Source organism: Heloderma suspectum, chromosome 2 (assembly GCF_057233095.1).
Source record: "Heloderma suspectum isolate Gila_16-S chromosome 2, 16-S_ref, whole genome shotgun sequence".
In the NCBI taxonomy this organism is placed as follows: domain Eukaryota; kingdom Metazoa; phylum Chordata; class Lepidosauria; order Squamata; family Helodermatidae; genus Heloderma; species Heloderma suspectum.
In genome coordinates this window covers 84,306,948-84,323,603 of record NC_139459.1, presented here as the reverse complement: position 1 = coordinate 84,323,603, position 16,656 = coordinate 84,306,948, and the positions used below count along the sequence as shown (strand labels likewise).

The window sequence follows — 16,656 nt, the reverse complement described above, 5'->3', positions numbered from 1 at the left end:
GGCATTTCTCATGATGTACTCTGCATATAAGTTAAATAAGCAGGGTGACAATATGCAGCCTTGTTGTACTCCTTTCCCAATTTTGAACCACTCGGTTGTTCCATGTCTGGTTCTTACTGTTGCTTCTTGACCCTCGTACAGGTTTCTCAGGAGACAGGTAAGGTGGTCTGGTACTCCCATCACTTTAAGAATTTGCCACAGTTTGTTGTGATCCACACAATCAAAGGCTTTAGCGTAGTCAATGAAGCAGAAATAGACGTTTTTCTGGAATTCTCTTGCTTTCTCCATGATGCAGCGAATGTTGGCGATTTGATCTCTAGTTCCTCTGCCTCTTTGAAACCCAGCTTGTACTTCCGGTAGTTCTCGGTTCGCATACTGCTGAAGCCTAGGATTTTGAGCATCACCTTGCTGGCATGTGAAATGAGCGCAATGGTGCGGTAGTTTGAACACTCTTTGGCGTTGCCCTTCTTTGGAATTGGAATGTAAACTGACCTTTTCCAGTCTTGTGGCCACTGTTGAGTGTTCCAGATTTGTTGGCATATTGAATGCAGCACTTTAACAGCATCATCTTTTAGGATTTTAAATAGCTCAGCTGGAATACTGTCATCTCTGCTAGCTTTGTTGCTACTAATGCTTCCTAAGGCCCACTTGACTTCACTCTCGAGGATGTCCGGCTCAAGTTCAGTGACCGCACTATCATGGCTATCAGGGACATTCAGATCTTTCCTGTAGAGTTCTTCTGTGTATTCTTGCCACCTCTTCTAATCTCATCTGCTTCTGTTAGGTCCCTGCCTTCTTTGTCCTTTATCATGCCCGTCTTTGCACAAAATGTTCCCTTGAGATCTCCAATTTTCTTGAAGAGATCTCTAGTCTTTCCCATTCTGTTGTTTTCCTCGATTTCTTTGCATTGTTCATTTAAGAAGGCCTTCTTGTCTCTCCTTGCTATTCTCTGGAACTCTGCATTCAGTTGGGTATATCTTCCCCTTTCTCCCTTGCTTTTCGCTTCCCTTCTTTCCTCAGCTACTTGTAAAGCCTCATCAGACAGCCACTTGGCTTTCTTGCATTTCTTTTTCTTTGGGATGGCTTGAGTTGCTGCATCCTGAACAATGTTACGGACCTCCGTCCATACTTCCTCAGGCACTCTGTCTATCAGGTCTAATCCCTTAAATCTATTCCTCACCTCCACTGTATATTCATCAGGGATATGATTTAGGTCATACCTGAACGGTTTAGTGGTTTTCCCGATGTTCTTCAATTTAAGCCGAAATTTTGCAAGAAGCAGCTCATGATCTGAGCCACAGTCAGCTCCAGGTCTTGTTTTTACTGACTGTATGGAGCTTCTCCATCTTTGGCTGCAAAGGACATAATCAATCTGATTTCGATATTGACCATCTGGTGATGTCCATGTGTAGAGTCGCCTCTTGTGCTGTTGGAAAAGAGTGTTTGCTATGATCAGCATGTTATCTTGGCAAAACTCTATTAGCGTTTGTCCTGCTTCGTTTTGTACACCAAGGCCATGCCTGCCTGTTATCCTGGTGATTACTTGACTTCCTACTTTAGCATTCCAATCCCCTATGATGAAGAGGACATCTTTTTTTGGTGTTAGTTCTAGAAGGTGTTGTAGGTCTTCATAGAACCGATCAACCTCAGCTTCTTCGGCCTCAGTGGTTGGGGCATAGACTTGAATTACTGTGATGTTGAATGGTTTGCCTTGGATTCGTACTGAGATCATTCTATCGTTTTTAAGATTGTACCCCAGTACTGCTTTTCCCACCCTTTTGTTGACTATGAGTGCTACTCCATTTCTTCTAAGGGATTCTTGCCCACAATAGTAGATATGATGGTCACCTGAATTAAATTCGCCCATGCCTGTCCATTTGAGTTCGCTGATTCCCAAGATGTCGATGTTCAATCTTGCCATCTCATGTTGACCACCTCCAGCTTACCTTGATTCATTGATCTGACATTCCAGGTTCCTAAACAATATTGTTCTTTACAGCATCGGATTTTCTTTTCACCACTAGACATATCCACAGCTGAGTGTCCTTTCGGGTTTGGCCCAGCCGCTTCACTCTTTCTGGCGCTACTTGGAAATACCCTCTGCTCTTCCCCAGTAGCATATTGGACACCTTCCGACCCGAGGGGCTCATCTTCTGGCGTCATATCTTTTAGCCTTGTGATACGTTCCATGGGGTTTTCTTGGCAAGAATACTGGAGTGGGTTGCCATTTCCTTCTCCAGTGGACCACATTTTGTCAGAACTCTCTGCCATGACCTGTCCGTCTTGGGTGGCCCTGCACGGCATAGCTTATGGCTTCACTGAGTTACGCAAGCCCCTTCGCCACAACAAGGCAGTGATCCATGAAGGGGTCCCTAAGGGTAAAGCTGCATTAATAGCCTATCAAATGAATTGAAATACACAAATTCTAAGAGCAGATAAGAGTTGAGGCTAAGGTAGCAGTAATGCACTAGCTGAACTTAATTTAGCCTGTGTCACGTTGTTCAATACTACAACTACAAAAATACAGTACAGATAGCACAGGGGTAGTCGTTTTAAAATTAGTGAAGCCAACTGCTTAAGTTGGGCGAATGAATGATACTTTGGTACTTAAGAGCAGATATTTTGAATGGAAACAGATGTTGAAAAGGCTCGGAGCTAGACACGGGCCACCTTCCCATGGCTTACATTGAATTGGATTGGAAATTAACTTAAGCCATTTCCCCCCAAATTGGAAAATAGCTCAGCCAATTTCTGAACCAGAATGAATTTGCTAAGAGTTTTCCTGGGTGCAGCCTTTCAAAGCAGCCTCTATGCAGACAGATCAAGATAGCACACACTTGCAGGAAGCCTAATGATCTCAGACTCAGACAAAGAAATCTTGCATGTTTCATTAGCTCTTCCCCCACCCCAACAGTTTACAAGGCAGCAGCCTCTTTTATTTCCCTGATAAAATCAATGAAGAGCTCATTCTCGCTTCCAACAACATTTAGGCTGCAATCATATACACTCAATAGGAAAGACTTCTGTGTATAGGATTGTTAAAGTGGGTGCAACCCAGAAAACAGCTGGTGAGAGGCAAACACTAACCCATCACTGAAGATCCTCTTTTGCCAACTGTCTTCACATTTCTGTTTGACTCCACAGTGTTTGGGGGCTGAGTGGGTAATGTGCTGGGAAGTTTTGTTTTGTTCTCTTTTACTCCAAGGGGGATAAGAATTCAGGGGCTTCTAATGCTGACTGTTCTTTAAGGTGAGTATTACCGAGCCCTAAGAATGAATGGCTTTTGTTAAATCCATTCTGTCTTTTGCTGCTTATCCACTCATTGACTGATTCAAATCCTCCCCCACCCCCTTCCTTGGAAAAGTATACAAAAAATCGGCCACAATTTAGGGAATTTTCATCGGCACGTAACATTCTGCATATGAGCAGCATGCACAAAAAAAGACTGCTACACAGCAAAGGCTGAGGAGAGGGTGAAGAGAAATCAGAGGTGTATACAATGCATTTTTAAAAAAATTTAAATGATATATATATTCACATATTTCCAGCAACTTTTGTATTTTTGTACAACTAAAGTGTATACAATTCTGGAAAGTAAAAAAATGGGAAAAGTGGGTTCATTCTGAAATCTGTGGATCGGATTCATAGAAATCCGAAGTAATTTGAATCCATTGTGGATTTCGCTAACATCCCTACTGAGCCCCAAACCTAGGTTTAGTCCTCAAGTATGCCCCAGCTTCACTGGCATCTCTACTTGGAACACAGACACAATGGGCCTGTTTGCATGTAACTGCAGTAACTGAGGCAAATCATGGGTAACATTAGGATGTCCAAACCTAATAATAGGTTAACAGTAGGTTGTTTAACTTACAATTAACCTATAGTATCTGGGTTCAGATGTCACGTCACAACCTCTGATCAGCCTGATTGAAGGCTGAATATGCAAAATGGCTGCAGAACATGCCTGGCACATGCTGTGGCAAATCATGGGTTAATTAATTAACCCATGATTTGCTCCTGTTACATGCAAACGGGATCAGAATTATAACCTTTCCTTTTAAATTCAGTTTTCATTTCTTTACTTGACATGGTTTTACCTCTTCCAATATTTAAAGTTTACTACATATAAACAAATCATAATTGAGTATATACCCAAATAAAATCTCAGCTTTATTCAAAATGCAAATTAACATCTATTATTTTGTGAATAATGTACAAAACCTTCAGATCACGATTACGGTCTGACAGAAATGACAACAATTCTAGTTTACTACAGCAGCCTTGTTTTCTAAAACAATAAGATCAGGAGAAAAATTAATATCAAGTCAGAAATGTATAACTTTTAAAATAAATGTACATTAAATGAGCTGTAAGAACACAAGACAGGAATACAATTACATGAAGCTGCCTTATACTGAGCAGACCCCTTAGACAATACTATGCTAGATGGATATTCTAGTAGTAGTGATAGTGACTAGTAGTGACAGAGTCTCAGGTAGAAAGAAGGTCTTTCCTATCACCAGTTATTTGATCCTTTTAAACTGGAGATGTCAGCATTAAACCTGGGAACTTCTGCAAGCAAGCCAAACATGAACTCTGCTACTGAGCTATAGCTCCTTGCTATGATGGTGATGGGTGGGGGTTATTCTATCCCTGAGCTGTCCATACCATATGGTCAGTAACATTCCTTTGACCTTGTATAATTTATTCCAATTAAGAAAACCCATTCAAAGTTCAAGTCCACTCTGGAAAACAAAGGAATATTTTATTTATTTCTTCCATTTTGTACAATACAAATTTATGAGACTGTAGTTGACAAATTACATGTTTCCTTGTGGAACAGTAAGAATTTATCCATAGATACCCAGCCAGCCAGAAATATCTCTCTATATATTGCTTCCTTTCAGACATCTTATACACTGTATGAAGCTAAGTTTATATACAGAGATAGGTACTACAGATGTTCAGGTACTAATATAGCTCCTTCCATGTGTTTTGCTCTTAATAATCTTATCCTTCTGACCTGAAGTAAGATCAGCTGTGATATTGGATAAAGCTCTTAATATATTTTCTCACAATCTTACCCTGGGCCTTATCCAAAAAAACCCAGGATTATTTCCCCAATGACAGAAATTCTAGATCAGTACAGCAGCCTTGATTTCTAAAAACAATGGAATTTGGGGACGGGGGATAAAAGAAATGTAAAATATATTCCAACCTGGGAATATGAAATCTTGCCGTGAAACACATGATCTTAATGTACAGAAAAACCTGAGACAGGATGGAAACAATTTGGGATAGCTTGGGCAGCTAAGAGTGCAACCTTGTACGTATTTAGACAAAAAAAGTCCTACAATTCCCAGCATTCCCCTGCCTTTTCTGTCTAAACATGCATAGGATTGTGCACTAATAGAACAAACACTGTAGACACACTAAATACTTCCTTAATTCTTTGATCCCTCATTCTTCTTTTTCTATCATACAATGCAAAAAAGTAACACCTGGATTTATTGTGGGATAAGTTAAAATATTTCATTATTTTTACCTGCATTTCTTGGCAGAAAGAGGCTGTTGGTCCAAACAGAATCTGACACTGTTCATCTGCAGTGTATGTCATCCCTGGCAGCTTTGAAGGAATAATCACGGAATTGAGGCTCTGGGGATTTGTTTGCAGTAAGCAGTTACTGGCCTTTGACCTAGCAACATACAGAGGTTAGAAAATGGTGAATAGTGACAGAGGCTGGTTATTGCACTGACATATAATGTATATGTACTACATAGATCTTAAGATGAATGCTTAAAATAACCATGAGGTTAAATGATTCAGATGTTGTTTAAATTAACAAGTTATTAAACATAAAGGAGGGGGCAGAAAAACTAGAACAAACAAAATCTAATGGAATAAATTTTCCTTTTAATGAATCAAATTCATCCAGGTACACATCTGCATTCAATTCCAATTTTACTGCACACAGTCCCTAATCTAATCCAATACTAGAAAATGCATGGGCAGCCTCGAATCCTACCAAAGAATTCATGCATGCAGTACTATGTGGATCTTCCTTGCTGGATTGGACCAATAGCTTGTTCTTTACTATTCTAAAAACAAACTCTGAATGCATTTGCTGTGTCTTTTTAATTTCTCACTTTTTCATTTTGAACACAAGTCTCTTTGCACACCTAGAATTTTTAAAACACCAAAAAAGTAAAAAAAAAATGTAGCACACTACAGCCTTGGTTAACTTTTCTGTGTTGGCAGAGGGAGACTGCAGCCTACATTTAAAAACAACAACAACCAGTGTAATCTTTTGTACCGCTAACACTAGGCTTACCAGTTTTTTGAGTGTCAGGTGGCTGCACTTGTTTGATCAAACTTCCAGTAGCCTGTACTTTGGATTCTGTTACCTTCCTATGAAAGTGTATCATTTCTCAGATAGTACAACTGCCCAAAAATGGTGGGTTTTGGGGAAATGTAAAATAAGTCCATAAAATAAGTTCTAAAATCAGATTCAGAAAAAACAGTAGACCACCTTGTAATAAATTCAAGACCAAAAAGTATAATATAATATACAGTTAACAATCTGTATTATTTCCTAGTGCAAGAAAGCCAAAGATCAAATGTGCTGTACTCTTCCAAAAATTCATTGATCATTATGATACCATTTAAGGTTTTAAATAAACAGAGATTTTGATTAGCCACCACAAAAGCATCTGATCATATTTATGCTCAGGTGACACTGGCAGCTTCTTTGTAAAAAAAAATAATAATAATACCCCCTCCCCCCACCCCAAAATCCTGGATGTATTCAGTCCTGTTGACCAGTCTGAGCCATGAGTTTCAGATGGCTTCTTTGATAGTAGCAGTAATAGTAGTAGTAGTAGTAATAAACAATATTCACACATCCCCAATACTGGATGTATCAGTCCTGCAGACTAGTCTGAGCTATGATATTTTCTTTAGAATAGCTATCTAATAGAAAATTATGCATTATTGCAGCCAAATGCCTCTTTGAATTATGATGGGAATTTGCTAAGCTTCTCCTGGCCACATCTCTGGAAATGTTCTCTTCCTGAAAGACAGTGACTGGGTTCTGATAATTAGTAGAGGAAAAGAAGCCACCATGGCTTCTTTTCCCCACCTCGCATGTGCCACTCATGCACCCGCCATTTCCTTAATCACCCTGCTGTGTCGTCCAAATATGGCAAGAGGCATATCAGGGGTTGCTTCCAAACCACCCCATAAGCCCTACAATAAGTCATTGGTTGCAGGGGGGTTTGGAAGCCCCCCCTGCCATGCACCTCACAGTGAGGGTAATTAGGGAAATGGTGGGTGTGCAAGTGAAATGCACAGGGTGGGGCAGGGAAAAGAACCCAGCATGGCTTCTTACTCCACTGGTTGTCCAAATCCAGGCAATGACTGGATTCACACATCCTGGCTTATTTAAGCCCTGATGAGCTGCAGTACCCATGGGCACCATACTGAATATTCAGTTCATGGCCATGGGGACTGAGGGATATGCAAGAGTTAATTTAGTTTGTATCCCTGCTGGCACTTTTCTCTTTGAGCAAGTTTGGACAATCAGCAGGGAAAACAACACAGTGTTGGTCGTTTCCCCCACCCCTGCCAGTCACAACATTACCCTAATTACCCACGCCGTGTCATGGGTTGCCATGTCATCCTAACTTGGAGCATGGCATGGTCATAGCTCATTTTCACCCACCCTGCAACCCTAGGTACAAGGCATGGGTTGTAGGATGGGTGAAAATCAACTATGCCAATGCCATGCACCAGGTTCGGGCAACATAGCATGGATAATTATAGTAATCCCAGTTGCGCAACCAGTGCACGGGGGGGGACTGATGTTGTGTCATTTCCCCTGCTGACCATCTGAACCCAGTCTTTTGAGTGTCAGTCCCTCCAGCCTAAATGGGGGAACAACTGAGACATCTTTTTTTAATTGTCTCCCATTTTTTCAAGCAATTTTAAGGATCCCTAAAGTTCAACTTCAATCTAATTTTAAGCCTATATACATACATACATATATACATACATACGTGTGTGTGTGTGTTCTCTGTAAACAACCCTCTTTACACCCCATTGTGTATCTTTATGTAGTTTTTAATATGTTGATGGAAGTATGTATAGTTTTTAATCTGTTGCTGGAAGGATTCTCAAAGTCACACAGGTATACATGGTGTTCCATTTCCCTGCTACTCCTGTATTGTTTAGGAACTTAGGAAGCCACCTTATACCATGTCAGACGTGTATATATATTTATATATTGAATACAGCATTAACAAATGTCTGTCTAGCTCAGCAGTGTCTACACTGACATGCAGTTGCTCTCCAGAGTTTCTTCCCCATGGAGAAACCGCTCTACCACTAAGCTATGCCCCTGCAAAGAGATGCATTACAGACATCTCTTGGAGCTCAGACATGAAGGGGTACTTTCCTTCAAGTAGCACTTGAAGGAAATATAATATTACCTTTCTCTTCAAATTGTAAGTAGATCTGTCGCCAGCACCAAAATGAGAAAGCCCCGTATTCATTAGGGCCATACTGTATGTTATGTTAAATCCATAGTGTGCAACTGCCCTTCTACTTTTTACTTGCTTACAAGCAAGGGTGTGGGCTCCCAATCCATATCAGGACCACCACATGAAGGGAGGGGAGGTTTAAATCTTTCCCTCAAGTCTTCTCTCCTGATAGCCACTTCCCTATGTGGTTCCCCCGCCCCTTTATTTTAAACAAGTGCTGGGGTACAAATATCAGGAAGGTAGAAGCTGCAGGAAGGTTTGACCTTCCTCATGTGTGGTGGTCCTCCTGATCTGGATTTGGGCCCCACATGCTTACTTGTGAGTAAGTAAAGAGTAGAGAAGTAGCTGCATGCTACAGAGTGAATATAACCTTGGCCCTTAGGAAGAGTTATACAAATGGAATTCTCCCCAGTTTAAGGTGTTCCATATAAGAGAAAAGGATTTACAGCATATGCAGAAACAACCAGAAATAGCATTACTCTGGAACATCAATAAATAGCTTTTCTTTGTTCTCGCAAGTTGTAAGATTTTCCTTAGTTCTGTACCTAATTCTGTACCGGATTTTTGTTGTAATGACCCATCAAGTTCTGCTAAAGCTTGCAGGTGGAATTACTGTGCAATCTTATCAGATATTTGTACCTTCTCCTCTCCCCTACTTTTCTACTTCATTGGAGATCTATGGGCAGTATCCAACTGTGTCATTCTGCTAGCACAAATGACATTGCACTTGCAGAAACTAGGTTCCAAACTACATGCGAGGGGGTACTCCAACTAAAGTTCCACTTGTTCAACTACTTGTGCAAGAGGTTGCACAACCATTTGGGATATTCATTAACATTTTGCAGAATATGTCCAACAACACTGAAATCAGAGAAGATACACTTTTAAAAACTGTTGCTTCTGCCTGATCAACACCAGCCAGTAATGTTGTTTCTGGGGAGTAGTAGGTAACCTTCAAGAACAGTTCCTTTTAAATCTGATACAGAAGCTGCTGCAAGGTGCTGATAACTTGGCATATCCGAAATTTACAGCCATCAAGAAAAATAATGAATAAATGAAAAGGTTGACATTAAGCAATTCCACTTCTTAAATGAATTACCTGAGAAATCTTTCCAGATCTTCTCTGCTGCACCGGGACCATGAAACATCTCCAAGATTCTGCCCTTTGATCCATTCTCCAGACATGATATGGAGACCATCTGCACAAGATGGGTGGTCATTGTCATGATTTATTCCCATGCTAAAAATGTGAAAGTATTGAAAATAGAGCTTTTTTTAAAGAGGGGAAAAATGTAAGAATAGTTTTTAAAATGCTCATAGGAAGGTAGCATTTTCCTCCCAATATAGGCATACTTCCCAGTAAGAGACACTAACATGCACATTAAATTTAAAGAAAAACTTGGCAAATAGTATTATTTTTTGACGAGAGTTTGAAGGTGAAAACATACTTATTGACACATAAATGAAGTCTAACATATCTCCTTCATTCCTGGCAACATGTTTAAGCCATTCAACATTATTTAACTACATACAAAGCAATGGTTTTACCCAAGGAAAAACCCACTTTACATATTTGTGCCTGTTTACTCAAAAGTAAGTCCCACTGAGTTAAATGGCATTTATACCCTGGTAGGTGTGCATAAGATTGCAGCCTTTGTTAAGCAAACCTAACAAGCTTATTGGCTGCAGTCCTTCTCACAAATTAGGCTGCTTAAATTTCAAAGAAGTCTCTGAGATATAAGCAAATTAACCAGTTTAGGATTGCAGCCAATGTTGGCTGCTCTCCATTGTCACAGATAAAAATCAGTATTAAAATATTATTCAAATATTAAGAGTATGATCTGTTTACAGTAGACTCCTGCTTTCAGAAATGCACAATGTCTGCATGACATTTTTTTTTCATGGAAAGATCATGTTGGTGTAAATTGCAAGGTGAACCTCACACACATTCTCATACTGGGTTCTTTAATTCAGAATGGCAAGTATTCTAAATGAACTGTTGTTTTTAAAGTTACAGGGCCTCAGTCTAATGGCAGCAGCTTGGAAATCCAGGAACCTCCCTTGAATGGGTTCATTTGCTCTTAGTTTTAATCTGTTTCACATCATTTCTAAGATTTACCTTGTTTTCTTGACAACAATGGAAATGGATATGGTTTTAGCTGAACTTTCTTACATAAAGTCTAACTTGTAAATCTTTTGACTAACATAACTACAGAAAAGAGATATAATTAACACAGAGTGAAATATGGATCAAGACTGAACTCAAACTTGACTTGATTTGTGAGATCAGTAAAGAGAGAGAGAGAGAGAGAGAACAGAAACTAGGGATGAGTGAGCAGTTCCCCTCAACAATGAATTGGGCCCTTAAGGGTTCTGGTCAAGGGAGTGTTTTAGGTGTTTGGAAGAATGATCAAAGTGGCCAGATTCCTTCACCACTACCCCTTCCTAATCCCCAAGGAGGAAAGGCTTGCCTTGGAGCCAGGATGGATAGCAGGCCGTGGTGAATTCTTCAAATACAAGGGAGGCCTGCTGGGCTTCTCCTCTTTCTCCCTTCTTTCTAAACTGAAGACACTTGCTGGCATAGTGACTCCACTAGCATATTTTTCTTCAGTTATACAACCTGTATGATCCCTGGTGGAAAAATGACACTGGCAAAATTGAAGCAGGAAGCCTGCTCAGCCTAGATTGTGCTACATGCCCTGTTTCTGTCTGAAGAATTAAAGTGGAGGAACTCATATGTGAACACCCCTACTCAATTTTTCATAATAATCCTAAGGAAAAAAAATATTTAGGTTGCAATCCTATACCTGGTTTTCTTGGGAGTTAACTCCATTGAACTCAATGGAATTTACTTTTGAGTAGACATGCATGGTTATTCTTACAGTGCAATCCTATACATGTCTATTCAGAAGTAACTCCCATTGATGTCAATGGGACTTACTCCCAGGTAAGTGTATATAAGATTACCTTACAGAGCAATCCTAAGTGGGTCACAGTTGGGGTGGGGAGTGATGAGGCAGCTCTACTGTCTCATCCAGAGCTCTGACAGCTCATGCCAGCCAGGGGGGGATGTGTTTTTCTTTGTGTCCTTGCAAAGTGGGGTTTCAAAACCGTTGGTCACAATGGAAGGAAACGTCCTTGTGCCAGCTCCAGGCTAGCAAAGATGAGGTTTTGGATCCAGTGGACTCAAAGCTGGCTCCAACTCATCCCAGAACAACATTGTGAGGCTTTTTGCCTGCTACTACCAGTGATAACTTTCCACATGTGCAGTGGAACCCCCCCACACACACACCAGCCGTTATTCTCTCCAGGGGGCCATCTCGATGACATCTTAACCCCCTCCAGTCATTAAGAAAGTGGGTTAGGAGGACTACTCTCTTAGTTACCTGCCAGCATGGGCAGAAAAAAAATTTTCCATCTCTGAAAGGCTAATATCCCATAATTGTTTGGTAGAGGAAAGAAAGAAGGAAGGTTGGAGGAATGGAGGCTTAGGAAACGAATTGGATAAGCAATGTAGCTGAGGTAGTATATAATTATTATATGTTGTGTAGGTATCTCAAATTACATAAACAAATAATCTAAGGTTGTGGGAGCAATGCAGTTATTAAGGCATTGATTTAATGCAAATCTCTCTCTTTTTCCTCTCACACACCCGGCCCTTGCAACTGCAGCCCACTGGCCTAAATTCAAAGTATGTCAATTCTGTACTTTCCCTCCTCCAGAGCAAACCAGCTCCCCTTCCATCTGCCAAAGAGATTTTCTTGCCAGGCTCTTTAGGCCCATCTTTACTTTAAAACATCCGCAAATGACAGCATAACTAACTCCTATCACTCAAGAATCTGGCTGAAGCGAAAGAAGAACAAAACTGGTATTGCCATCATGATACAGGTATATCAGAGTGGTTGCCACTGACTGTTTGTAAAACATTTTTACCCCTCTTCAGCTGAAAAAGGATGCCAGAGTGGCATACAAAGTGCAATAATAGGACAGTCACTGTTCTCAGACCTACCAACTAAAACAGGGGTGGCCAACTTCTGGGGGTCAGATGGCTGTATTGGCTTCCATGGACCCCCTGGGGGCCAACCCCTGCTGAATGTGCAGGAGCACAGTGGTTCCAACAAAGGGATGATTTTACTTTTAAGACAAGTCATGTCTTGTTTTCAAGCAAACTCGTGTTCTGGCAGAACTGCTTGCCCTGATATATAACCCACATGTAGGGATGGCGGTGAATTCCGCCACAGACCCCAATGAGGCCGGATTCTAAAGAAGCCCACCCCCGGAGTCCATGGCGGAATGGAACACTTACCTCCACCTCCCCGTGGAATCATCTTCGGCCGGATCCTCTGGCTCCAGAGCACCAGCGATACGGCCGCCATGCTGTATCACTGGCTGAAGGGGATTGATTGCAGACGCAAATGGCGTCCCGGACGCCATTTGTGGCCGTAAAGGTCTTAGTTTAAGGTAAATGCAGCCATAAATGGCTGCATTTAGCTTAAACTAAGACCTTTACAGCCACAAATGGCGTCCCGGATGCCATTTGCATCCCTGCTTTTTTCCCATGCAATTGGCTACGCAAATATTTGCATAGCCTATCACTTAAAACAGGGATGCAAATGGCATCCACTACGCCATTTGCGGCCCCGTTTTTTCACACAATAGGCTACGCAAATATTTGCGTAGCCTATCGCGTGAAAAAAAAGCAGGGACACAAATGGCTGCATTTAGCTTAAACTAAGACCTTTAAGGCCGCAAATGGCATCCTGGACACCATTTGCATCTGCAGTCAATACCCCTCAGCCAGCGATACAGCATGGTGGCCGTATTGCTGGTGCTTTGGAGCCGGCTGGTGGCTCCGTGGAATCACCGTGGAGCGGAGCCGGCCAAAGAGGATTCCAGGGGGAGGAATGGATCACCTCCCCCCGTGGGCAGATTCCCTACAGACCAGCATGTAGGGAATCTGCCCATCCTTACTCACATGACAAAAGTATTAAATAATACCCAAATACACATTAGTGTAATATGTTTATTAGGACAATTACCTTTGCATTTTGTATTAACAATAGCTGATTATACATCAACAATTTGGGCAGGATGAGGTACAGCAATCAGTCTAAATGCAATCAATATCTGACCTTTCTCTGGAAATACCTCATTGGGACTTTGACAAGTGGAGTACAGCAGCATAAAGTAAAATATCAATGACATTTCTTTTTTAGCTGGTAGCTTTTATTTAAGTCACACTATTTATATTAGGAGTGTTCAGGTAAGTCAGAAATATTTAATCAATTACAGTATGGTCTGGTAAGATTCTATTCATGGTTAAGTAAAGAGAGCCTTTAAGACCTTCAGGCATCATGGAGAGTTAAAAACTGCCCAGATATGAGGTGGCGGGACTCCACTGGCAGGCCATCCCAGCAGGGGCTTCCCCAAAGGGGGGGCACCCCTTTGGTTTGCCCTTTTGGCTTGCCACGAGGGCAACGGTGCCTCTTATTGTGTCTTTCCTCTTTGGTTTGTTGACTTCCTGCTTGATCTGGTTTTTGCGCCAAGTTGTGAGACAGGTAGTCTGAAGATTGGGGTGGGTGGATTTCCAAGTAAGCCCACTGTCATGGTCAGACCATTTCCTGGTGAGATTTGAACTTATGGCATTACTCTTCTCCTGGGGGAGTGGGGGACCTATTTGGAAGGTCTGCTCCAGGAGACTGATGGAATCCAATGGAATCCAAGATTTCTGCTCTTGGGGATTTTCCAGTGGAGAGAGTTAGTGATTCAGCCAAGGCCCTAGCCCCACTGTAGAACAGTAAGATGTGGAGGGCCATCAACCTGATTGCAGCTGAGTGCCCTCTCTAGCACTGTGGAGCCCATTCTGCTGCAGTCAATGAAACAGGCTGGACATCAGCTGGAGCACAAATGGCACAAGACTCAAAGTGATGATGACTGGGCATCCTCTAGAGCACATAATTATGCCTATCACATGGCACTGCGGGCAGCAAAAAATGTTTATTGTGCTGCCTCCACTGTGTCCTCAAGTAGCCATCCAGCAAGGCTCTTCTAGGTGGTCTGGGGGATGTTAACATCTTCCCCAGTAAATGAGGCCCTGACCCCATCGAGGACCTGCTGTGACCTCTTTGCATCACACTTCGAGGACAAAATCACTTGTCTCCACAGTGAACTTGACGCTGTTGTTAGTGCAGTTCAAGTAGAGGTGTCCGATGCCACCATCTGCCCAATTTTGTGCGACCTGTTGATGTGGACAAGGTGCTTGCAGCAATGGGACTGACCACATGCCATCTTGATCCCTGCTCCTCATGGCTAATAAAAGCTAGCCAAGGGGGTGTGACTGGGTGGGTCGAAGGAGTGATAAATGCTTCCCTACAGGAAGAGGTGGTCCCTGCTATCCTTAAGGAGGTGCAACCAGTGCAACCACTCCTAAAGAAGCCCACTCTGGACCCAATGGTATTAGACAACTACTGCCCAGTCACAAATACCCCTTTTTTAGGGAAGGTACTTGAGAGGATTGTGATGGAGGAACTGCGGGCACTCTTGGATGATACTGATTATCTAGACCCATGCCAGTCTGGGTTTCAATCTGGTTATGAGACTGAATCAGCCTTGGTTGTCCTGATGGCAGACCTTTATCAAAAGAGGGACAGGGGAAGCAACCCTGTTAATTCTACTCAATCTCTCATTGGCATGTGATACCATCGGCCAAGGTATCCTCCTGGATCGACTCTGTGGGATTGGTATTGGAGGCACTGTGCTATAGTGATTCTGGTCCTATCTACGGTCTGATTTCAGAGATTAACATTGGGTGACTATTGCTCGGCCCCTTGGCAATTGAACTATGTGGTTCTGCAGTGCACCATCTTGTTCCCAATGTTGTTTAACATCTATATGAAGCCGCTGGGAGCAAACATTAGAGGATTTGGAGCTAAATGCCATCAGTATGCTGATGACACACAGCTCTATCTCCCTGTGACATCTGAATCAGGAGAGGCCGTGCAAGTCCTGAACCAGTGCCTACACTCAGTAATAGGCTGGATGAAGGCCAAAAAACTGAAGCTGAATCCTGGCAAGATGGAAGCCCTGTAGGTGAGTGGTTCCTGAGTCTGGGAGATAGGTACATTGCCTGTTCTGGATGGGGTTGCACTCCCTCTGAAAGATCAGGTTTGTAGCTGGGGGTACTCCTAGATCCATCATTGTCACTGGAGGCCCAAGTGGCTGCGGTGGCTCAGAGTGCCTTTTACCAGCTTCGGGTGGTTCACTAGCTATGGCCTCTCCTGGACAGGGATAGCTTGGCCATAGTGGTACAGGCATTAGTAACCTCAAGACTGGATTACTGCAATGCACTCTATGTGGGGCTGCCCTTGACGCTGGTCTGGAAGCTGGAGCTAGTGCAGAATGCAGCAGCTCAGCTGTTGTTGGGAGCTGCCCCTTTTCAGAGTGCACCTCCTTTGCTGAGGGAACTGCACTGGCTGCCTATTTGCTACCAGGTCAGGTTTAAGGTATTAGCACAGGTGTACAAAGCCCTAAACAACTTGGGACCATGATACCTGAGATAGTGCCTCCTTTCTTACCAACCTGCACTGCACTGCACTACACTGCACTGCAGCTGCACTGGCTGCCAGTCCATTTCCGTGCCCGATTCAAAGTGCTGGTGTTAACATTCAAAGCCCTTAACGGCTTGGGGCCAGGTTACCTGAAGGATCGCCTTCTCCCATATGTGCCTGCCCGGACCTTAAGATCATCGTCAGCGGCCCTTCTCCATGAGCCCCTGCCAAAGGAAGTGAGGCGGGTGGCTACCAGGAGAAGGGCTTTTACTGCTGTGGCACCCCGGCTCTGGAATGAGCTCCCTAGTGAGGTTCGCCTGGCACCTACATTGTATTCCTTTCGGCGCCAGGTGAAGACCTTTTTATTTTCCCAGGCATTTTAGCATTCTAAATTTTTAGCTTTGCTGTTTTAAATCTGTATTTTGAACTCCTGCACTGCTGCTAGGTTTTATTGTGGTTGTATTGTTATATTGTGGTTTTAATGTTCTATATATTTTAAATTGTTTTATTGTATGTTGTTTGGTTTTAATTTTTGTGAACCGCCCAGAGAGCTTCGGCTATTGGGCGGTAT

At 42.5% G+C, this 16,656-nt stretch overlaps 1 protein-coding gene across 1 annotated transcript in view; it reads right to left on the bottom strand.

The window, feature by feature from the left end:
- Nucleotides 1–16,656, bottom strand: part of ADAMTS19 (ADAM metallopeptidase with thrombospondin type 1 motif 19) — a 171,080-nt gene that overhangs the window by 70,574 nt on the left and 83,850 nt on the right. The window contains exons 9-10 of the mRNA XM_084834003.1: nt 9,638–9,778; nt 5,546–5,696 (exon numbers count right to left, since the gene is read on the bottom strand). Of these exons, the coding sequence (XP_084690129.1) occupies nt 5,546–5,696; nt 9,638–9,778 (292 nt within the window). The remainder of the gene's footprint in view (nt 1–5,545; nt 5,697–9,637; nt 9,779–16,656) is intronic.